The sequence below is a fragment of the Cricetulus griseus genome, chromosome 3 (assembly GCF_003668045.3).
Source record: "Cricetulus griseus strain 17A/GY chromosome 3, alternate assembly CriGri-PICRH-1.0, whole genome shotgun sequence".
Classification (NCBI taxonomy): Eukaryota; Metazoa; Chordata; class Mammalia; order Rodentia; family Cricetidae; genus Cricetulus; species Cricetulus griseus.
Window position 1 is genome coordinate 93,226,113 of NC_048596.1, and position 24,317 is coordinate 93,250,429.

A 24,317-nucleotide genomic window follows, 5' to 3' on the forward strand; every position below is an offset into this window, starting at 1 on the left:
GACAATAATAAGTAGTTCACCATATAATATAAAGTCTTGTTTTAATAATGGGATCATATTTAAGCATAGCTACACATGCTTACAGCCCCAGCCAGAGATTCCTCAGAACAAGGTTCATGAAGATCACCCATTCTTTACAGACTCTAGGAAACAGGAGTAAACTGCAAAGGAAAAGCTTCTTACTGTGTGAAGAGAATCATGGTTCAGGCTGATTGGAAGGAGAAATAACCCATTAGCATCTTCCCACTCTCACCAGGAACACTGGTAGCTGTAATAGGTATAAACATAAGGTAGTGAGCCCAGGGATGGAGAGAGTCAAAAATGAAGGAAATGGTTTCTGTAGCCTGGTTGTGCTTATTCTAATAAGTGATCTCCATTGGCATTTTCTGAATATGATGAATCTGGGGCATCATCTGGGCTGTGAGTCCTACTCTCTCCTGATGTAAGGATGCTGATGTGCAACAGGATTCAATCCCAAATCTACTGCAAAATGACTTTCCTCCAGGAAGTCTTCAAACCTGAGGTTCCTAGTGCTGTTCTCATAGGGTACTCTCTGCCATAATCCCAGTGTTTAACTTAAAAAATATTTCACAATAAGAGAACCCATGGCAATGAATATTATAACTCCTAAGTGATATAACTCAGTCTCATTTTCTGCCAGGTACTGCACCAATGTCTCTTAAAGTACTCTGTGGATATCTGGTCTCCAAGTCTGCACTGATAAATTTAAGAGTATTTTCAAAATTGATAGTGTAAAATGTAGCTGATAAAAGTGCATTAATCCCTCTATATTTATCCCAATGTGAAACAATTCCTTTCTTATCTCCACAGATACAAAAATCCATAAATATTTGAGCATCTTTCATAATTAACTCATGTTTACCAATAACTCATGCACACATTTTCTTCCATTTTAAATATTATAGTGACAGTTTTTATCTGATATATCTTCACAAGTCAGGAAAGGCATTATTAAAAAACTAAGGTCAATTATGTAGTGCAACTGAGGGTGCAGAACATATGGACAGGAGGAGCAGGCTGTGAACCCTTTGACTTCTGTGCAAATCTCCCAAACCACTAACTCCCAGAGGAATACATCCTGTGTCTGCCTTTGTGCTCCAGACACTTCCGTTGCCTTCTGCTCATATGGGAAAGCCATACTGGAGTCACATGTACACAACCAGATATCCTGACCATTTCTATAGAGGGTTCATATCACTGCTGAAACAGATTAGAATAGGAGCCAAGTCATCATACAACACACACCCACATAAACAAATGAACAGAGAACTGTCCATTGCCTACCCAATTAGCTTTTTAGTCTCTTGCACCAAGCATGGATTCTACAGACTGAGATTGGGCAGGGTGTGTTGATTTTACCTTACACACAGCCTATGTGCTTAGCCACCTCAACACCTCCTCTCTATTACTATACTCCCTTTTTAGACCCCAATCTCTGAGCCAAAGTTTGGTCTCACTGATCTTTTTTTTTTTTTTACTACCAGTTGTGTCCTCTTAGCACTTCTCTGTTCAACACTGAAAGTGATTTGTCAGTATATAAGTATTACTTTATTACTCAAGAATAAAAATCACATCCTATTTTTACATATGTGGTTTAAAATCTGCGGTGGTTCACATTTCATTGTCTCTGTGGTTTGTCATTCTACAATCCACTTTCACTGGTTTACATCCACTAGTTTGTTTCCATTTATTTGTTTATTTTTCCTCTTATTAACTGTGTATTTAATCTTAGCAGTGATTTCTGAGACATAACCACCAAAGCACAGTAAGTTTTTAATAATAAGTAGACTACACTATATTGAAATCTAGCTGCTTATAGCACATTTATGACATTTCCAGTGTTGGACCAGTCTATTTTTAAATTGGATGTCTGTGGACCCATGCTTCCATAAAAGATACATGTATGTTCCTCAAATATAAAATAAAAGTGAAAAATAGAAGAAAAGGTGAAAAAGTAAGTACCACAGTTTAGAAACTATAACACTTACCAGATAAAGTTGTTCTGATAGGTACTCTATACTTCTAGTCATCAGAATGTAACAAGCCTTAGAGCAGTTCCAGATCTCAGACCATGATGATAACAGGGCAACTTACTTGTACTCTGCTCAAGAGTACAAGACAGAATGTGAGATCAGTTTCCAGGGAATGATAAAAATTTACTACCTTTGATTTTCTCACTTTGTTTTCATGCCACTATTGATTCAGAACCCAGCAATCTGCTTGGACATAGAAGAGAAAATGAATGGGGCATAATTATGACTACTTATAATCCCATCACTCAGAAATTTGAGGTAGGCAGACCTTAAGTTTAAAGACAGACTATGCTAGGTAGTGAGACCCTGTCTCAATAAAATATAATAAGCCAGAATCAAGCAAGCATTAAAACTGAAAAACCTTACTGTTGGAGCATTCTCATCAGAAGAATCGTAAATGGTTGAAAGACATTTAAGGAATTGCTCAACATCCTTAATCATCAGGGAAATGAAAATCAAAATGACTCTGAGATACCATCTTACACCTGCCAGAATGGCTCAGATCGAAATTACTGAGGACATCTTATGTTGGAGAGGATATGGAGTGCTGCTGTTGGGTGTGCAAACTTGTACAGCCACTTTTGAAATCATTATGGCAGTTTCTCAGAAAATTGGGAATCAATCTACCTCAAGACCCAGCAATATCATTCCTGGGCATATACTCAAAGGATGCTCAGTCATACCACAAGGATGCTTGCTCAACAATATTCATAGCAGCATTATTCATAATAATCAGAACCTGGAAACAACCCAGATGGTCCCCAACTGAAGAATGGATAAAGAAATTGTGTTACATTTACATAACGGACCACTCATTTATGAAAACAATGACATCATGAAATTTGCAAGCAAATGGATGGAACTCGAAAAAACCCATCCTGAGTGAGGTAACTCAGACTCAGGAAGACAAACAAGGTATGTGCTCATTCATAAATAGATATTAGATGTAAAGCAAAGGATAACCAGACTACAATCCACAGCTCCAGAGAAGATGGATAGCAAGGATGACCCTAAGAAGGACACATGTATGCCCCTGTGAAGGGGAATTAGATGAGATCTTCTGGGTAAACTGGGGGCTAGTGGGGTGGTAAGGGGAGATAAGGGAGGATGAGAATGTGAAGAAACTGGATGATTAAGGGGGAGGGGTGAAGTGGGAGAGCAATGAAAGAGATACCTTGATAGAGAGAGCCACTATGGGATTGGGAGAAACCTGGTACTAAAGAAATTCCCAAGAATCCACAAGGATGACCCCAGCTAAGACTCCAAGCAATAGTGAAGAGGATGCTCAAATTGGCCTTCCCCTATAATCAGATTGGAGAATACCTCAATTATCATCATAGAGCCTTCATCCAGTAATTGAAGGAACCAGATGCAGAGATCCACAACCAAGCATCAGGCTGAGCTGTGGAAATTCAGTTTAAGAGAGGGAGGAGGGAATATATGAGCAAGGGAAGCCAAGATCATGATGGGAAAATTTGCAGAGACAGCTGAACCAACCTTGAAAAAACTCATGAACTCTACACTGACAGCTGTGGAGCTTCCATGAGACCAAACTAGGCCCTCTGTTTGTGAGAGACAGTTGTGAAGCCCAGACTATCTGAGGGACCTCTGGCAGTAGGACCAGGATCTAACCCTATTACATGAGCTAGCTTTTTGGAGCCCATTCCCTATGGTGGGATGCCATGCTCATTCAGCCTTAATTCAGGGGGGAAGGGCTTGGTCCTGCCCCAAATTAATGTGTTAGACTTTGTTGACTCCTCATGGGAACCCTTACCCATTGGGAGGAGTGGATGTGGGTGGGCTGAGGGGAGGTGGGATGGTGAGAGGGAGAACTACGGTGGGAATATAAAATGATATTAAAATTAAATAATTAAAAAACCTCATGTTGGAAATTACAATGTAGACAATTGCTTTTTATAATTGTTTTGCAATTTTTTTCATTAAATATATCCTGTTCATCCTTTTTACCTCCCCCCCAACTCTTCCTAGTCTTCCCCACTCTCTACTCACCCATATCCACATCTATTCTTTCTGTCTCACTTTGAAAAAGCAGGTAAACAAAAGCAAATGAACCAACAAAAGCAAATGAGTACCTTTGTGTCTCATGTGCGTGCATGTGAGTGTACCTTCAAATGTGCCTTGCTGATGACTACAGACTATCCCTGAACTGTTATATACAATATACATTTCACACAATCTGACAACTGTGGAACAAACACTGTTTTGTTCTGGATAGTTTTACAATAAAGTTTGTTAATTAGGATACAAACTAATGTTCTATTATAACATTTTCATTGCACTTCACTTAAGTTCACCGCCCAAATCTCCCCACCTGTTCACTCCCTCTCTTACTGATCCTATTCACCTCCAAATAGTCCCCCATTATGCTTTACACACACACACACACACAAACACACACACACACACACACACACACAGATCCTTGCACATGAAAGAAGACATGCAGCATTTTGTCCTCCTTCACTCTATTGCCCTCTTCTTGTTTCTCTAACACATTTCATTGCTGTTATTTCACCTTCTGCTATTTAATATTATCAGATTTAGGTTCTACATAGGACTGAATACATGTAATATTTGTCTTTCTGAGTTACTCTTATTTCACTTAACATGTGAATTCAAGTTTTATGCATTTTATTGCACATGGCATAATTTCATCCTTCTTTATGGCTGAATAAAATTCCACCATGCTTATATGAAACATTTCTTCACCTCTTCAGATTTTGATAGGAACCTAGTCTAGGTCTTCTTCTAGGCTATTGTGTATGCATTATAGCTTTGTAACCATAGCAATTGGAAGTCCACAGGTCACTCAAGGTAAGTGTGGTAGGTTTGGTACTCTGACTTTTGGGCAGGAATTCATAGGTATGTTTATAGTTACATGCTTTAATTTGGGTGAGTCTGTTGGTTGTGATTATACTATGGTGTAAAAAGAAATCTTTCCACCAAGCGACCCAAGCCCCACCACCAGGTGGGCGGCCAAAATAATACACAGAGACTTATATTAGGTACAATGCTGCTGGCCAATGACTAGGATTTCTTATGTGCTAGCTCAGTCTTAATTATCAACCATAATCATTAATCTATACATTTTTATCAGAGACTTATCTGATTGAGGATACTGGTGGCATGTGTCCTCTCTTGTTGGACTCACATGGTGGCTCCCAGAGAAGAGAGGAGGAAGAAGAGAGCAATTTCCTGCTTGTCCCCGCTTATATTTTGAGTCTGCCTACTATGTCACTTCCTGCCTGGATCACAAGACTTCTCTTTACTACTTTTCCCAGAATCCTCCTTGACTCCTAGTCCCACCTAACTTGCTTCCCTATTGGCCAACAGTATTTTATTTATCAACCAATAAGATAAACATATACACAGAAGGACATCCCCCATCACTATGGCTTCTATTTGATTCACAGAGGCCATTTTATTTACAACATTTCTGTTTTGTTTACAAATCTAAATATCCTTGTTTACTTTCTGCAGTTGTTGCTGTCTTTCCATTCCTGTTGCTGATTTCACACCATTTTTGCTGAATGTTTTCTTTCCTTGCTGGTTTTCCTGTCAATCATTGGCCAATTTTCTTACTTCATTCATGTGCTAATTTTACCCCTCTCACAGCATACATAGGTAACTTTTAGTACTAAACTTTTTTAAACTTCATCTGACCTTCATCTAGCATTTTTCACATGTTGGCATCTATGAATTTATTAGTTGAGGAGTGAAAAGTACCTTTTGAAGAATTTACAGTGTTTACTTGTTCATGTTTCATCTTTTGGTTTGGATATCTCTGCTAGTTTTACTTGGGTTCTTTCTTAGTGACTTACACTGTTTTGAAATACAGCTAATGGAACTGCTGCCATCCTAGACAATAAGCTTAATAAGTTTAGGAGATCTCTGACTTATACATTGTACAACAGGGTAAACGATGGTACCATCAGAAAAGTAAAAGTTAGAATGAAAAATTAAGGTAATATTTTTAATATCATGATAGAAGTGATTACCCCCAGAAATTTTTGATGTTGTCTTTATGTGGCACAAATTACTGTGTGTGGGAATAATGCTTCTTGGTGTTTTTCATTTAACCCATATTCACCTCATTTTACAATTTCTTTCTGTGCCTTTTGTTTCCTATGGGACCTCCCCACTGATCTTGCCTTGGAATTTATAGTTGTTTATTATATTATCACTTCATTTAGAACTAATCAATTTTTCTATTCTCCTGTATTTCTTAATATTATCAAGGATGTTGTCATTCATGTAGGGTGAATGGACCACAACAGCTGTGTCTTGCCCCACTTACAAATCCAGTTGTTGCTTGGAGGGAAGCATGTGGATTAAGAAATGGCAGGTAGAAAAATTATAGATGCTAAAGAAAAGAAAGAGACACTGGATAGAATTGGGAGGGAACTTCAGTATATATTGGGAAAAAAGCCACAACTTTATTACACACAATGTTTATAATTGCAATCAAAATTGGGGGGAGTCAAAGAAACTTCTTGAGAGATATAAAGAACAAGCAAGCATAATTACCTTCTTAATACTCGAAACATCAAGTAGTCACACCCTAAACCAAGTATTCTGTTGTCAAGATAGACAATAGCCACACAAATTTAGGCTAAATATCATGTTGTTAAAATAAGACATCCATTAGTTACTTCTTAGGACAAATATCCTGTTGTCAAGGTAAGATATCTATTAGTTTAGCCAGACCTCAGGCCAAACATTCTGTTGTTTAACCTTGAAAGACCAATAGTGAATTTGAACTCTCTGACCTTAAGTTGAGCAGAGCCATCTCTGTGGGCCCCGACACATTTTTCTTGTCATCTAGAGAGTTAATTTGCTAGTTTTAAATATTTGTGGACTCAAACATTGTCCAGACTGTGGCTCACCACTGAAGTTTGTGTCCTGACCAGGTTCTCTTTCTAATCTGTTTCAGGGGCTCTAGTGAATCCTCCATCTAAAAGTGAAGTCATCCTGTTCTGTACCATGTACCTGTAGCATGATTTTTCCATGTGACTATAAAGAGATTGGGGCTTTTTAGGCACAACTACAAAAAATGGATGATTAGATTTCTGTGAAAGATCTTAATTTGGAAGAACCATTCAGAGGTTGAACAGTCCACTATCTGTCCCTTGTACCCACAGATTCTACATGCACGGATTAACCAACTATAAATCAAAATTGATTTTTGAAGATTATTTTATCTATTATAACTAATAATTAGAGAACTTAAAGTGAACAGGAGTGTATGCACAGGTTATAAGAAAATAATAGTTAATTATGCAAGAGATGATAACTGAAAACATACTAGAACAAATTCCCTGCAAATACTAAGGCATGAATGTAATTCTTTCAGATGCATTTTATGTTACCATCCCAATGAATGCTCTACTTTAAGAGTTCAAAGACTTGAAGATCCCAGATGATCTTGGTTTGACATCAGAAGAGAGTAAAGTAACTCAGTCACAGATGATTATTTTTAACTCCCGTGGGATCTCTTCCTGTGGAATCATTTTAAAAAGTTAACAGCCCCAGTGCTCCAGGGAATGTTCTGGTAATAGCAGCTCTTAAGACCTCAGGTTTGATGACTTCCTGGAGGAGCCTCCTCCAGGCTGGTGGTTCTTAGTGGATTTGAAGTTGAATCACTTCATAAACAATACTCCTTGCATTAGGATAGAGTAAGACTAGAAGCCCAGGTGATGTCAAAGTCTCACCATATTTGGGAAACAACAATGGAGTTTACTTATTAGGATAAGAAAACTGGCTGCAGAAACCACACCTCCATTTGTCACTCTTCATCCATCACTGGTCTTATTGCCCTGTGTTCACAACTATCAGTGCTCCAGGTGAGACTAGTGAAGGTGCTGAGGGGGATTAACTCTTTCCAAGGAGTCTGATTCTTGATTCCCTTCCCATAGGAAGAGGCTTTATCCTGTGCTCTTCTTGGCTTTTACATCTGAGCTCCCATATTCTCCTATGGCTCTTATTCTGCCAATGTCTCCACTTTGGTGTTTCTTCCTCAGTTTCTTTTGGTTTTTGAATTTGGAATCAGACATGTTCAGTACACAACCTGATGCTCCTACACTGGAAAAATATGTAGGAAATGAGTTAAAAAGTACCTTACCTTCTTTTCTAGTGCAGTATTTTTATTACTGTGCTATTGTGCATGAGACTGTATTGTTTCATTAAGCTGGCTTTTATTTAACCGGAAGCATGTGTCAGACAATGTAGAACTACAACTGATAGAAATAAATGCATGTTTAAAGAATGTGGAGGCAACAAGTGACTCCAAGATCATGAAAACATGTATTAGATAGTCTTAAAATTGAAACTGAGAACTATGTGCATATTTTTATGGATTCTATGAAAATAATAGCCAACTTGCCGTGTATTAAGTAGAAAACTTTAGAAAGCAGTTCTATTAAAGTTTACTGCCAATGTGACCCTCAAATCCCTTTAAAGACTTTGAATCACAGTTTTGAAGAGTCAGAGAGCATGTTTGTCTGGGGTAGAGAGTGAGGGGTAGGTATGCATTTATCCTGTGTCTATTGTCTAAAGTCATGACACTCACAAACTATGGCACAATTGTGGGAAAGCATGAAGTAAAGAAAAGATGTAGATGAGGCTGATAAAAAGTGTTAAACCTCCTTTCTAGAGGGTGTTTGTCCTTTGGAGTTACTATTTGTCATGTTAGAGACAGATGATTTATCTGTGCTATAATCTGGATGTCAAGTCTTCTTACTTGAGGGAAAAAGGGAATGCTGACTATGTGAATACTAAATAACCCAATCACCGTCAAGTTAAACACTAAAAGTTCAGTGTTTTCAATAATGCCTCAAATGTTCTATAACCTCAGATAAATTTTCACAGTTTGGAGCAGTACCATTAGTATTTTATAGTGTTTTATCTGTCTAATCATGATTGTGACAAGATGACATCGAAACATCAATCAAATGTTTAAAGAGATATTAGATGATAGTGGTGAAGGTGAGGTAGATTACAAAAACAAAGGCATTAATGCAGGTTTCCAACAACCAAAGCCAGCAGAGGTTTTAAGAAATATTTTAAATGTTTTCACTTAAATATACCAAATACCATAGAAAATGAAGAAGCTATAGGATGAGTTGAGAGTTTTGCTTTGGTTAAAAAAAATGATCATGATTATAGTATACTTAGGGGGCAAATGAGGTAGAAAATGTTTAGGAGTATATAGTGTGCATCATAAAAATATCAGCAGAGAGTACTGAATGCATACAAGATTAATTCAATACTTAAAACACAGATTAAAAGATTCATGTAGCTTTAATATTTCAGCCAAAATTACTTTCTCACATTGTGATTAAAATATAATATTTAACCTCTTTTCCATATCAATTATAGAATTTGGTAGTGTTTTATTTATACTAATACCATGTGACTAATCTCTCTAACTTTTTCACCTTATAAATCTGAAATTCTACAGGTTGGAAAAAATTACATTATTCTTCCCTTGTATAGTTACTGGTTTTTGTGAATATAGCCATTTTAGACAGCACATATAAGAGAATCACAGTGTTTGTCTTTTGTGACTATTTTATTTCACTCAGTACAATAGCAAACAGATCTTTAAAGCTCATCTCTAAAGTAGATTATGACAGAATTTCCTTTTTTATAGCTAGACAGAACAAAACAGAACATTTCTCTATTATTGCACAATGGGCTTATTTCAACCAATTGCCTATTTAACTTTTGATGTTTTTATTTTTTTCTTTAACAATGTTTGAGTAGAATTAGTAAGAATCCTATCAAGGAGTGAAAGAAATATTGAAATTCTTCAAGAAAGGGAGTTAGTGTGTGTGTGTGTGTGTGTGTGTGTGTGTGTTAATACCTGCAGAGGTGCCAGCCTTCTGACTGTGCAACACCATGCTGTCACCTACAAATATATTATAGGAAACAACATAAATGGGTGACAGAAAAAATCTCAACCATTTTCATAACATTAAAAGTAATATTTAGGATTTCATTTTGGGCTTCATTCCTAGCTCTCCTTGACGGTATGAAGCCTGCAATCACAGGACTGATGTCATAATGAGGATAATGAAAGTAGGTTTGATTTCTCTTTGCAGGGTGTCACCATTAACCCTTGTATGACATAACAGGTTCTCAGGAAAAGAGACTGAATATTGTGATCAAGAGCACAAGACTTCCATCTAGGGAATTTGATTCTGTTCTAGACATTGAAGCTCTAGAAAATTCAGGTCTTTAATTTGATGCTTATTTTCATTATCTACATACAATGTAGACAGAGTAACTTCTTTTGAAGAGTAGACAAGAAGATACAGACAGTTCAAAAGTAGATCTCTACACAACATTAGCTTTATACTAGATGTTTACAAAGATTCAGAACACAGAGGTGAGGCTGGAAAGAGGGACAGTGATGGAATAAGCAAGAGCTAGATTCTAAAGGATCCAGTAGAAATTACTATTGATTGTCTGATTACAAATACAAAGATTTCTTTTGGTGTTAAGTATTCGGATAACAAAATCATAGAAACTTGAAAAGAGAATTGTCAGTTGCAATCCCATCACTCTCAGAAGTACACGATCACTATATATTTGAAAGCACAAATATTGAAGAGAGAATTTCAGAGGAAAATGTTCATTTTAATGTGTTTTCTACATATATAAATCATACTTACACTAATCATAGTATTAAGCATTTTCAGTCATTAGAGGAACCTCATAACATATATTTAAAATATTGTCCATCAGGTGAAGAACTGAGGCATCTAATTTTATTTTGCTGTGTTAAATTGTACTGAGATTCAGCCGGGCATTGGTGGTGCACACCTTTAATGCCAGCACTCCAGAGGCAGAGGCAGGTGGATCTCTGTGAGTTTGAGGCCAGCCTGGTCTACAGAGTGAGTGCCAGGACTGGCTCCAAAACAATACAGAGAAACCCTGTCTTGAAAAACAAACAAAAAAATTGTACTGAGATTCTAATCTACTATGAATTGCCAGTTCATAAATGTATTTCTCCCATAGTATTTATCATCTTTTAATTTACTGCAGGTTCCTAAAAAGTTTTAAATGTTTGCTCTGTCATCTATCACAGAAATTTCTTCACTTCTTTATTCCCATTGTGATTTGTGACAAATATATACTAAAACCATTTGATTCAAAGTTATCAGTTCCATTTGAACTCTGAATCTTTGTAGTCAGGCTTAAACATCTTCTACTCCACGGCGTCAACCAATCACAATCTTATTTTTAAAGATATATGCCTATTTATATATGTTTCTCTTTGTCCTTTTTATGGGCAAACATGCTGAAAACTAGTGATATGTTTTCACTGAGATAAGTCATATAAACACCTATTATTTGTTCCCTACCTTGTCAATAATTCAACTATGGGTACTTAATGATGCAGATTAGTTTTGCTTACTAGAAATGATAATCTTAGAGTTAAGTCCTAGTCCTCAGGCATTCTTTTGTGACTGACTCCTGCTCCAACTTACAGTGTCTGTTTAAAATTCTCTGACATTATTTTATTTGTGACCTTGTACTTATAATTCTTGTATATTTTCCTTATAATTGCTTACTTATTTCAAGATATTATCTCTTTTTACCAGGCATATGTATACTAAATTGTAAACTACAGTAATCACTTTATATAAGCACAAAGTAGAGTAAATGTCTCCTATGCTGTTTCCTGTTCCCGCTAGGTTCCTCACCCCAAGCAGGACGAAGCACACAAACAAATGAAAAATCTAAATAAAAAGCACAATAAACTCCTATAGATGTAGAAACACACAAATTCCCATGAAGATACAACTGGTAGCCATAATATATAGTAAAAAATTATGTTTTTATTTCTAACTTTGGGCAAATATTTTTGGGAGGAAGCAAATCTTAATGTGCAGTTTAATACTGACATGGTTATGTCGATTTCTCTTTCAGAGATACAATAATAAAGAAGGGTTAAAGTAGTAGAGTTTTATAAAATTTTATTTTTTCTGGAAATTTCATACGCAACTATGGTGTTTTTCAAATTTTATTTTATTTTATTTTTTTATTTTTTATATATTTGAATTACAAACAAGATTGAATTACACAACTATGGTGTTTTTATCATTTCACGTCTCTTTCACTCTGATTCCTTCCATGACGTCCTACTGCATCACATATATCTAGATTTGGCTTGGATATTTCAAAGACAACCAAATTATCTTCAAGTGATATTTGTCTCATTTTGTAATGTCTACTTTCTTAATAATTTTAATTGCATCACTAAAACATGGAAAATAAACTAAAGGTATGCCTGATTGTTATTTGTTGCCAGTTGATTACTCTTCCTGGAAGGTTAGGTGTACACTGTGGAGAAAGATAAGATGTCTGTGTTTGTGCAAGTGTAGATATGAACCACATAGAGAAACGGCTCACAAGATTTTAACCTTCTATGCATGTAATGCTTGAAGAAGAAAGCTCTTGGGATGCAGAGAGTCTGAAATGCTCAGAATTACTAGCATGAGACCACTTTAATATTTATATTCTGTAAAATAGGAATGATATTAACTACATATTACTTATGTAAAGTGGATTAGGGAGGAATGAAATGAAACTGTTACCAATGATGGCCACCAGGTGATACCAATAGATGGAAACTGGTGTCAGGAGTTCAAAAGGACTATGTTCCCAAAATATGAAATCGTGCAGAAACAGATTTAGAGACTTGAAGAATGCTAAGAGTAATGACCAAAGAAGCAGCTATTTTTATTGATAACTCACAGAAATTTCTTTACGATAAACAGAATCAGAGAATACTAACCCCTTTATCATAACCTTCTAATTATTCCTCACTCTAATGTGGGATTCTATAGAATTATTTTGCAAACAATGAAACAGACAGGCTTCATAAACCTAATCATGGAGTTCACAATGTCAGACACAACTAGTTAAGGTCACCTCAAGATGCTCTCTCCTCAAACCGACACAAAAGGTGGATGTACTCTGAGCAGCACCACAGGCCTCCCACCTCTTAGGAGGAACAGAGGTCCATTAGTGATGCCACACACTCAGAATGTTATTTTCCTTAATGGTGTCACTAAAAGATGCAAGGGGAGAACAAAAATATTCTTTGGCTCTCTGTTGTCAGCACACACAGTCCAAAAGAAAATTCAGACTTTCAAAACATGGAAATAGCCTTAAAGAACTCAATAGTCAAATTGTGAATTAATCAAATAACCAGTTATGTAGATGTTTTGAAATAACTGGTTTATGTGCTTATTCTCTTGATGCTCCTCTACAGAGACAAATAATGATTCATGGGTGAGGACAACAGAACTTCCGTGACAGAATTCATCTTCCTGGGCCTCTCAGAGGACCCACAGACCCAAGTCCTGCTCTTCTTCCTCTTTCTCCTCATCTATCTGCTCACGGTGTTGGGAAATCTACTGATCATCATCCTCATCCACACAGACCCCAGACTCCACACTCCCATGTACTTTTTCCTCAGAAATCTATCCTTTGCCGATCTCTGCTTTTCTACCACCACAGTACCCCAGGTGCTCATCCATTTCCTGGTGAAGAGAAAGACCATTTCTTTTGTTGGATGTTCAACACAGATAGTCGTGTTACTTCTGGTGGGATGTACAGAGTGTGCACTCCTGGCAGTGATGTCCTATGATCGGTATGTGGCTGTGTGCAAGCCTCTGCACTACTCCACCATCATGACACACTGGGTATGTGTCCAGATGGCTGCAGGGTCCTGGGCCAGTGGTGCATTTGTGTCCCTGGTAGATGCCACATTCACGTTGCGTCTTCCTTACCGAGGAAACAATGTCATTAATCACTTTTTCTGTGAACCTCCTGCCCTCTTGAAGCTGGCTTCAGCAGACACTTACAGCACAGAAATGGCCATCTTTGCAATGGGTGTGATAATCCTCCTAGCACCTGTCTCCCTCATCCTCATCTCCTACTGGAACATCATCTCCACTGTGATCCAGATGCAGTCTGGGGAGGGTAGACTCAAAGTCTTCTCCACCTGTGGTTCTCACCTCATTGTTGTTGTTCTCTTCTATGGCTCAGCCATATTTGCATACATGAGACCAAACTCCAAGATAATGAATGAGAAGGATAAAATGATTTCAGTGTTCTATTCAGCAGTGACCCCCATGCTGAACCCCATAATTTATAGTCTGAGGAACAAGGATGTCAAAGGGGCTCTCAGGAAAATAACTGCAAAATAGTTCTGGTGGAGGGAATGGGGAATTTTTTTGCTTATCATTAGGAATACGAAATAAGTCAGTTTTGGTTTCCTATTTTTCCACATTCTTCCATTCCTCTAACTTAAATTTAGTTTCTGTGTAGTGCTTCTCCAACTAGGTCAATAGATTGCTTTTCTAGTGCATGGTATATTGTTAGACCTAAAGGAAAAAAATCAAAGGTAATACAAAGAAAAAGGGAAGGAAAAATGAGGGGTGGAGTAACTAGGCATGTAACTATATCAAACAACAAATAAGAGTCAATTACAGAAAACAATCAACACAAATGCAACATCTTTCTAGATTAGCAGTGATATCCTTTTTCTTTCCTTCAACTGTGAAATTTATTCTAAGGCATATTATATATCCCAAGTACATTTATAAATTTCAGATATATACATAAAATAATGTTGTATTATTAACACTGTCTGTAATAATACTTTCTGAAATTGAAATGAATAGCAGAATTTTTCTTAAAAGAAATGAGAGAATTATGTAGGATAGGAGGGAAAAAGTTTTTAGTTATATTACAATTTCAGAAGTTAAAAAATAAAGTTAAGCAAATGGCTATAAGCAATAAAAGCAAAGAATGCTGTGTGGATTGAGAAGTGATTTTTAAGTCATTAGTAAACTTCTGAGTATGTAATTACAAAAATGCTGAATTAAAAATCACTTTTGCTCTGAACTTTCTTCCATTGTTTCACATAAATTTGCATATACTTTGTTTTCATTTCCATTCAATTCACAAAAGTGTGTAATTCCTCTTGATTTTTATCTTGACCTAATTTTTCTTCAATTTTGAGTTGTTTAATTTCCATGATTTCGTGTACTTTTTTGCCATAGTAATTGGTCTTAACATTCAGCTTTAATCTTTGGTGGTTTTATAAGACTTAGCGTGTTATTTCCATTTTCCTATAGCTTTCAGCTTTCTTTGTGTCCTAGAATGTAGTTAATTTTGACAAAATTCCATGGGCTGCTGACAAGAAAATGTATTGTTTCGTGTTTGGGTGAAATGTCCTATAGATGTCTGTTAGATCCTTTTGATGTATCATGTTAGGTAACGTCATCATTTCTGTGTTTTTTCTTGGATGGCCTGTCTTTTCTTGACAGTTGGGTTTGAAGTCACTCACTCTCACTGTGTGAGGGTCAATATATGATTTTAGGTGCAGTAGTATTTCTTTTGTGAACTTGGGTGCTCTTGTGTTCAGTGAATAAATATTTAGAATTGTAATATTCTTTCATAGATTTTTGTTACAATGAGTATTTAGTATCTTCTTCTGATTAGTCTTGTTTTGGGATTATATTTTAGAAATAAAATTGTTATGTCTACTTTTTTCCTTCTTTTCCTTCCAGTCATGCCTGTGATAAGGTTTCAATCATAACCCCTGCTAGAGTAGCCATCCAGCATCTCTCATTAGGGATTCTAAGAAATTAGTCAGTGAAAAAAAAATAAACCTATATTATTCTTAGTTCGTCTGTCACTTATGGTCTTTTTTTTAGGTGAATACTTTTTTTATTTGAATTACAAACAAGATTGTTTTACATGTCAATCCCAGTTCCCTCTCCCTCCCCTCCTCCCCTACACCCCACCCCCTAACTAAAATCCTACATATCATATATCCTTTTTGCTCCCCCTGGAGTATGAGGCCTTCCATAGGGTTCATCAGAGTCTATTGTGTCCTTTGGAATAGGACCTAGGCCCACCCCCATGAGTCTTGGCTCAGGGTGTATCCCTCTATGTGGAATGGGCTCTCAAAGTCTACACCTATGCTAGGGATAAGTACTGAACTACTACAGGAGGTACCATAGATTTCCGAGGTTTCCTCACTGAAACCCATGTTCCTGGGGTCTGGATCAGGCCCATGTTGGTATCCCAGCTATCAGTCTAGGGAGCAAGAATTCCCCGATGTTCGGGTTAGTTGTTTTTGTGGGTTTCACCAGCCTGGTCTGGACCCCTTTGCTCTTCACCCATGCTTCTCTGCATCTGGATTCCAGTTCAGTTCGGTGATTAGTTGTGAGTGTCTGCCTCTACTTCCACCAGCTGCTGGATGAAGGCTATAAGATGGCATATAAGTCAGTCATCAATCTCATTGTCAGGGGAGGGCATTTAAGGTAGCCTCTCCTCTGTTGCTTACATTGTTAGTGGTGTCATCTTTGTAGATCTTCAGAAATTTCCCTAGTGCCTGATTTCTCTGTAAACCTAAAATGTCTCCCTCTATTATGGTATCTCCTCTCTTGTTTTCTTCAATTCTTCCCCAGACTCAACCTTTTTCCTCGCTCATGTCTTCCTCACCCCTCCTCTTCTCCCCTTCTCATTCTCCTAGATCCTTTCCCCATCTTCCCTTGCTCCCAATTTGCTCAGGAGATCTTGTCCTTTTCCCCTTCTCCAGAGGACCATGTATGTCTCTTTTAGGGTCTTCCATGTTTACTAGCTTCTCTAGCAGTGTGTATTGTAGGCTGGAAATCCTTTACTCTATGTCTAAATTCCACATATGAGTGAGTACATACCATGTTTATCTTTTTTTGATTGGGTTACCTCGCTCAGAATGGTTTCTTCTAGTTCCATCTATTTTTCTACAAATTTCAACATCCCATTGTTTTTTTGTGCTGAATAGTAATCCGTTGTGTAAATGTACTGCATTTTCTCTATCCATTCTTCAGTTGAGGGGCATCTAGGCTGCTTCCAGTTTCTGGCTATTACAAACAGTGCTGCTATGAACATCATTGAATATATGCCCTTATTGTATGAATGTGCTCCTTTTGGGTATATGCCTAAGAGTGGAATTTCTGGGTCGTGAAGTAGATTGATTCCCATTTTCCTGAGAAACTGCCATACTGTTTTCCAAAGTCGCCACACAAGTTTGTACTCCCACCAGCAATGGAGGAGTGCTCTCCTTTCTCCACATTCTCTCCAGACCAACTGTCATTGGTGTTTTTGGTTTTGGCCATTCGAGCTGGTGTACGAAGGTATGTCAGAGTTGTTTTGAGTAGTATTTCCCTGATGGCTAAGAATGTTGAACAGTTTCTTATGTGTCTTTCAGCCATTTTAGATTCCTCTATTGAGAATTGTTTATTTAGTTCTGAACCCCAATCTTTAATTGGATTGTTTGGTGTTTTGGAGACTAACTTCTTGAGTTCTTTGTGTATTTTGGAGATCAGCTGTCTGTCAGATGTGGGGTATGTTAATATCTTTTCTCAGTCTGTGGGCTGCTGTATTTTCTTTCTGACTGTATTCTTTGCCTTACAGAAGTTTCTCAGTTTCAGGAGGCCCCATTTATCAATTGTTGATCTCAGTGTCTGTGCTACTGGTGTAATGTTCAGGAAGCAGTCTCCTGTACCAATTAATTTAAGGTTATTTCCCACTTTGTCTTCTAATACGTTCAGTGTGGCTGGGTTTATGTTGAGGTCCTTGATCCATTTGGACTTAAGTTTTGTGCATGGCAATAGACATAGGTCTATCCGCAGTCTTCTACATGCCAGCATCCAGTTACGCCAGCACCAGTTGTTGAAGATGCTTTTTTATTCCATTGTATAGCTTTGGCTTCTTTGTCAAAAGTCAAGTGTTCATAGGTGTGCAGGTTAATATCAGGGTTTTCAACTCAATTCCATTGGTCTACCTCTCTATTTTTGTGCCAATACCAAGCTGTTTTCAGGACTATAGCTCTATAATAGAGCTTGAAATCAGGAATGGTGAGGCCTCCAGAAGTTCTTTTATTGTACATGGTTGTTTTGGCTATCCTGGGTCTTTTGTTATTCCATATAAAATTGAGAATTGTTTTTTCAAGTTCTGTGAAGAATTGTGCTGGGATTTTGATGGGGGTTGCATTGAATCTGTAGATTGCTTTTGGCAAGATTGCCATTTTTATTATGTTGATCCTACCTATCCAAGAAAATGGGAGATCCTTCCAATTTCTGGTATCTTCTTTTTGTTTTTCTTTTTTTAAATTTAAGTTTCAATTAGCTTATATATATATTTATATTTTTATAAAAAGAGCAATAATGGCAATATGTTATGCATCAATAGCAACAACAGCTTTTCCAGGTTCTGCAGTCCTTTGAAGAAAATTGTAGAGACATCCAACACACTCCATTAAAAAAAACAAATAACAAACAAAAACAAACAAACAAACAAACAACAACAAAAAAGTAAAAAAAATCCCAGAAAACAGTACAGTTCTGTTACTCTTGTGGTACTTGGCACCATTTTTTTTTTAAATTAGTTTCTCAGTCATCATCTGGGAGGAAATCATTCTGAGCAACATCATTAAAAACAGCTCTGATAAAGCATGGTCACTACTATGAATCATAAAGCAGGTCCACAAATGAGTGAGTACATAGCATGTTTGTCTTTTTGTGATTGGGTTACCTTACTCAGAATGGTTTCTTCAAGTTCCATCCATTTTCCTGCAAATTTGAAGATTCCATTGTTTTTCTGCTGAGTAGTATTCCATTGTGTAATGTACCACATTTTCTCTATCCATTCTTCAGTTGAGGGGCATCTAGGCTGCTTCCAGTTTCTGGCTATTACAAATAATGCTGCTATGAACCTGGTTGAACATATATGTCCTTGTTATATGAATGTGCTTCTTTTGGGTATATGCCTAGAAGTGGAATTGCTGGATCTTGTGGTAGACTCATTCCCATTTTCTTGAGGAGTTGCCATACTGATTTCCACAGTGGCTGTACAAGTTGGCACTCCCACCAACAGTGGAGGAGTGTTCTTCTTTCTCCGAATCCTCTCCAATATAAACTGTCATTGGTATTTTTGATTTTAGCCATTCTGACAGGAGTAAGATGGTATCTCAGAGTTCTGGTATCTTCTTTAATCTCTTTCTTTAAAGGCTCAAAATTCTTATGACACAGGACTTTCACTTTTTGGTTAATGTTACCCCAAGGTATTTTATGTTGTTTGTGGCAATTGTAAAGGGTGATGTTTCTCTGATTTCTTTCTCAGCACATTTATCATGCATATATATTAGGGCTACTGATTTTTTTTGAGTTAATCTTGTACCTTGCCACTTTGCTGAAGGTGTTTATCAGCTTTAGGAGTTCCCTGGTAGAGGTTTTTGGGTTACTTATATAGACTATCATATTATCTGTAAATAGTGAAATTTTGTCTTCTTTCTTACCAATTTGTATCCCCTTGATCTCCTTTTGTTGTCTTTTTGCTCTAGCTAGAAACTTTAAGGACAATATTGAAGAGGTATGGAGAGAGTGGACAGCCTTTTCTTGTCCCTGATTTTAGAGGAATTGCATTGAGTTTCTCTCCATTTAATTTGATGCTGGCTGTTGGCTTGCTGTATATTGCTTTTGTTATGTTAAGGTATGTTCCTAGTATCCCTGATCTCTCCAAGACCTTTATCATGAAGGGGTGTTGGATTTTGTCAAAGGCTTTTTAGGCATCTACTGAGATGATCATGTGGGTTTTTTCCTCAGTCTGTTTATATGGTGGATTACATTGATGGATTTTCATATGTTGAACCATCCTTGCATTCCTGGAATGAAGCCTACTTGGTCATGTTGGATTATTTCTCTGATGTGTTCTTGGATTTGATTTTGTAGTATTTTATTGAGAATTTTTGCATCAATGTTCATGAGGGATATTGGTCTGTAGTTCTCTTTCTTAGTTGTGTCTTTGTGTGGCTTGGGTATCAAGGTTATTGAAGCCTAGTAAAAAGAGTTTTGCAATGATCTTTCTGCTTCTATTGTGTGGAATACTTTCAGGAGAATTGGTATTAGCTGTTCCTTGAATTTCTGGTAGAATTCTGCACTGAAGCCATCTAGCCCTGGGTTTTTTTTTTTTTTTTTGGTTGGGAGACTTTTGATGACTGCTTCTATTTCTTTAGGGGTTATAGTACTATTTGATTTGCTTATCTGTTCTTGATTTAATTTTGGTAAGTGAAATATGTCCAGAAAAATGTCCATTTCCTTTAGATTTTCGAGTTTTGAGAAATATAGGTTTTCTAAGTATGACCTGATGATTCTCTGTATTTCCTCTGTGTCTGTTGTTATATCCCACTTTTCACTCCTGATTTTATTAATTTGCATGTTCACTCTCTGCCATTTGATAAGTTTGGATAAAGATTTGTCTATCTTGTTGATTTTCTCAAAGAACCAGTCTTCATTATATTGGTTCTTTGTGTTGTTCTCCTAGTTTCTACTTTATTGTTTTCAGCCCTCAATTTTATTATTTCCTGGCATCTGTTCCTCCAGGGTGTGTTGGCTTCTTTGTGTTCTAGAGCTTTCAGTTGTGCTATTAATTCTCTAGAGTGATTGTTCTCCTGTTTCTTAATTTGGGAACTTAATGCTATGAACTTTCCTCTTAGCACTGCTTTCAGTGTCCCATAAGTTTGGGTATGTTGTGACTGCACTCTCATTGAATTCTAGGAAATCTTTAATTTCTTTTTTTTATTTCTTCCCCGACTCAGGAATTGTGCAATTGGGCATTACTCAATTTCCATGAGTTTGTAGGTTTTCTGCAATTCGTGTTGTTGTTGAATTCTAACTTTATAACATCGTGGTCTGATAAAATACAGGGGATTATTTCAATTTTTTGTACCTGGTGAGGTTTGCAATCTTGCCAAATATGTCGTCAATTTTAGAGAAGGTTCCATGTGGAATTGAGAAGAAGTTATATTGTTTTGTATATGGATGGAATGTTCTATAGATATCTGTTAAGGCCATTTGGCCCATAAGTTCTATTAGTTCCTTTGTTTCTTTGTTAAGTTTCTGTCTGGTGCTCCTGTCTAGTGGTGAGAGTGGGGCGTTGAAATCTCCCACTATAAGTGTGTGCAGTTTTATATGATTTGAGTTTTAGTAATGTTTCTTTTACAAATGTGGATGCCTTTTTATTTTGGGCATAAATGTTCAGAATTGAGACTTCATCCTGATGGATTTCTCCTGTGATGAATAGAAAGTGACCTCTTTCATCTCTTTTGATTGATTTTAGTTTAAAGTCCAATTTGTTGGATATTAGAATTTCTTCCCCCTCTTGTTTCTTGGGTGTTTTTGATTGGAAAATCTTTTCCCAACCTTTAAAGACAGGTACCGTCTGTCTTTGAAGTTGAGGTGTGTTTCTTGTATGTAGCAGATGGATGGATTCTGTCTTATTATCCATTCTGCTGACCTTTGTCTTTTTATATATGAGTTATGACTATTAATATTGAGGGATATTAATGACCAATGATTTCTCACTCTTGTTTGTTTTGGATTTGATGGTGGTGGTGAAATTATATGTGTGATTCTATCCTTTTTTTCTTTTTGGCTGTTGGTAAGGTGGGGTTATCTATTGCCTATATTCTTCTGGTTGTAGTTCACGTCCTTGGGTTGCAGTTTTCCTTCCAGAACTTTCTATAGATCTGGATTGGTGGAAATGTATTGTTTTAATCTGGTTTTGTCATGGAATATCTTATTTTCTCCATCTATAATGACTGAAAGCTTTGCCTGGTATAGTAGTCTTGGCTGGCATCCTTGGTCTCTAGTGTAGTTAGAATATCTACCCAGGACCTCTGTCTTTCAGAGTTTCCAGGTGTAATTCTGATAGGTTTGCCTCTGTATGTTACTTGACCTTTTTCCTTTGCTTCTCTTAATATTTTCTTTTCATTCTGTATATTTGGTGTTTTGATTATTATGTGTCAAGGAGACTTTTTTTTTGTTCTGTCTATTTGGTGTTCTGTAGACTTCTTATACTTTCATTGGCATATCTTTCTTTAGGTTGGGAAAGTTTTCTTGTATGATTTTGTTAAATATGTTTTCTGCACTTTTGAGTTGGATTTCTTCATCTTCTTCTATACCTATTATCCTTAGGTTGGTCTTTACATGGTGTCCCATATTTCCTGGCTATTTTTTGTTAGGGATTTTTTGGAATTAAGATTTTCTTTGGTTGATGAGTCTATTTCTCCTAGTGTATCTTCAATTCCTGAGATTCTGTCTTCCATCTCTTGTAATCTGTTGGTTATGCTTTCATCTGTAGTTTCTGATTGTTTACCCAGCTTTTCTATTTCCAGCATCCCCTCAGATTGTACTTTCTTTATTGTCTTTTTTTCAGTTTTTAGGTCTTGTACTATTTCCTTGAGAAATTTGGTATCTTGTATTTTTGGTTTGTTTTTTTCTTCTATTTCTTTAAGGGATTTTCTCATGTCCTCTTTGAGACTCCCTATCATTTTCATGAAGATGTTTTTAAGGTCATTCTCTTCTGCTTTATCTGCATTGTGATGTTAATGTCTTGCTGGTATAGGGTCCCTAGTCTCAGACAGTGTCATATTGGTTTTTCTGTTGTTGAATGTGCTTTTATATTGTCTTCTTCCCATCCTTTCTCTCAGTGGGTGTAGCAGGAGTCTTTTCCTCTCCTGGTGGGTATGGAGCCAAGGTTCCCTTCTGGTAGATGCAAACAGTTTCAATACTGTGATGTCTGTCCTCTTCTTGTGGATGGAGGTGGGATTGTTACTGGGGCCTTGGCAGTCTCTGGGTGGGTTGGATGCTGCCACTGAGTTCGGGTAGGACTTATGCCTTTATACACGTGACCAGCCATTGAGCTAAGGGCTCAGATACTAAATCATATCCCCAACCCAAACTCTACCCTTTTGAATACTATTTTCAGGTATTTTGTTACTGTAAATTGGAGTTTAATTAATATGCTTCCTTTTGTCTATGTTGCCTTTATAGTGGTAAAAATCAATACTTAACTTGTTTCTTCTATTGGTTTTGTATAATAATTACTTGTATTTCTCCCTTTAGAACAATAAAAGAACAGACTTAATTATTTTTTCTTAAAGTTGAAACAAAAGTATGAACTTTCCAGAGGCAGTTCCTAAAAATTTGCAGGTATTGATTCCTTTATTGATTAAAGGGAACCAAAAGTGAAAAAAGAGCATAAGAAGGAACATTCATGAGAGTACAGAAATGGACAGCATGAGACTTGAAACAACAAGAGCAGGCAAAATAAGTTAGAGTCATTGAAGTAAGACTTAGTATTAGCAGGTTGTGTGTGTCTGCATCCATACAGCTGACAACAGCCCACTCATGAGGTACAAGAGGGGAATGGAGAGTGGAGTCCTCATGGAGGACTTGATAAATCCCTTGTAACTTGACAAAGGCCCCACCGAGGTCACTTGTTTGGGCCAGTTTCCAACACCAGATCTTCCATAGTCTTCTCCTCATCAAGACCATGTGAGACAGAATAGATTTTCACATCAAGATCCAAATCTATGGATTAAGTGTAGAGAGTAGCAGGCTAGGGAACATGCCTGTGAGGATTCATTAAAATACAGTTTCCAGTAGTTTTCATGGACTTTGTCGCCTGGGAGGATGACACTGTCAAACCTCCCTCAGGACAAAGCTGGAGCTTTTATGCTGCCCTTGAGACAGTGAGGTTAGGCAGCACTGGTCTTCTTTTAGCAGCCCTACCCATACTTCTAACTCCTAATTACCACTGTGCTTATCTTAGATCATAAACTTGCCAGGAGATGAGACATGAAAACCTCAACTCAGACTCAAAAATCCATCCCGAACTGCAGGACTCAATAAGACTCCCCAACATAGACATTGGATGGGAGATATAATGGAAGATTTATATTCTTGCTTCCTGGGGATCAAATGCCGAATTCTCAGCTGATCATCCCCACCAGTCTCCCTCCAGGAAGGAGTATCAATGCCAGCAGAGAGGAGCCTTTGTTCTTTGATCTTAATGATAGCAACAAATCTTCATCCCACCCTTTAGAAGAACCACCTTTTCTTTTCCTCAGCATTTTAGATAGCTTCATCCTCAAAAGAACTTCAAGTCACTTAGTGTGGTCTGGAATCTGTGCCTTTTGGTTTTGAAGGTAGGTAAGATTTAGGCAAATGTATATGGGGCCTTTGGGTATCCCGATACAGAGTCAAGACCTCAGTGGCCTGTCAGTTATGACCTTCTCTGATTTTTTATTCATTCCCATCTGTTCTCTAGACACCTTGCATGCACATCAGCTTGTACTAGTGGGGGACAGTATTAGTCATTGTGAAATGC

At 37.1% G+C, this 24,317-nt stretch overlaps 1 protein-coding gene across 1 annotated transcript; it reads left to right on the forward strand.

Moving 5' to 3' along the window:
* Positions 1 to 13,375: 13,375 nt before the first annotated feature.
* On the forward strand, positions 13,376 to 14,299 carry LOC113834605 (olfactory receptor 2D3-like). The gene has a single exon (XM_027405002.1). It carries the CDS (start codon positions 13,376 to 13,378, stop codon positions 14,297 to 14,299), a length of 924 nt encoding a protein of 307 aa, XP_027260803.1.
* Positions 14,300 to 24,317: the final 10,018 nt, after the last annotated feature.

Excerpts from the sequence above, each read along its gene's own strand:
- LOC113834605 (XM_027405002.1), top strand. The coding sequence starts at position 13,376 with ATGGGTGAGGACAACAGAACTTCCGTGACAGAATTCATCTTCCTGGGC.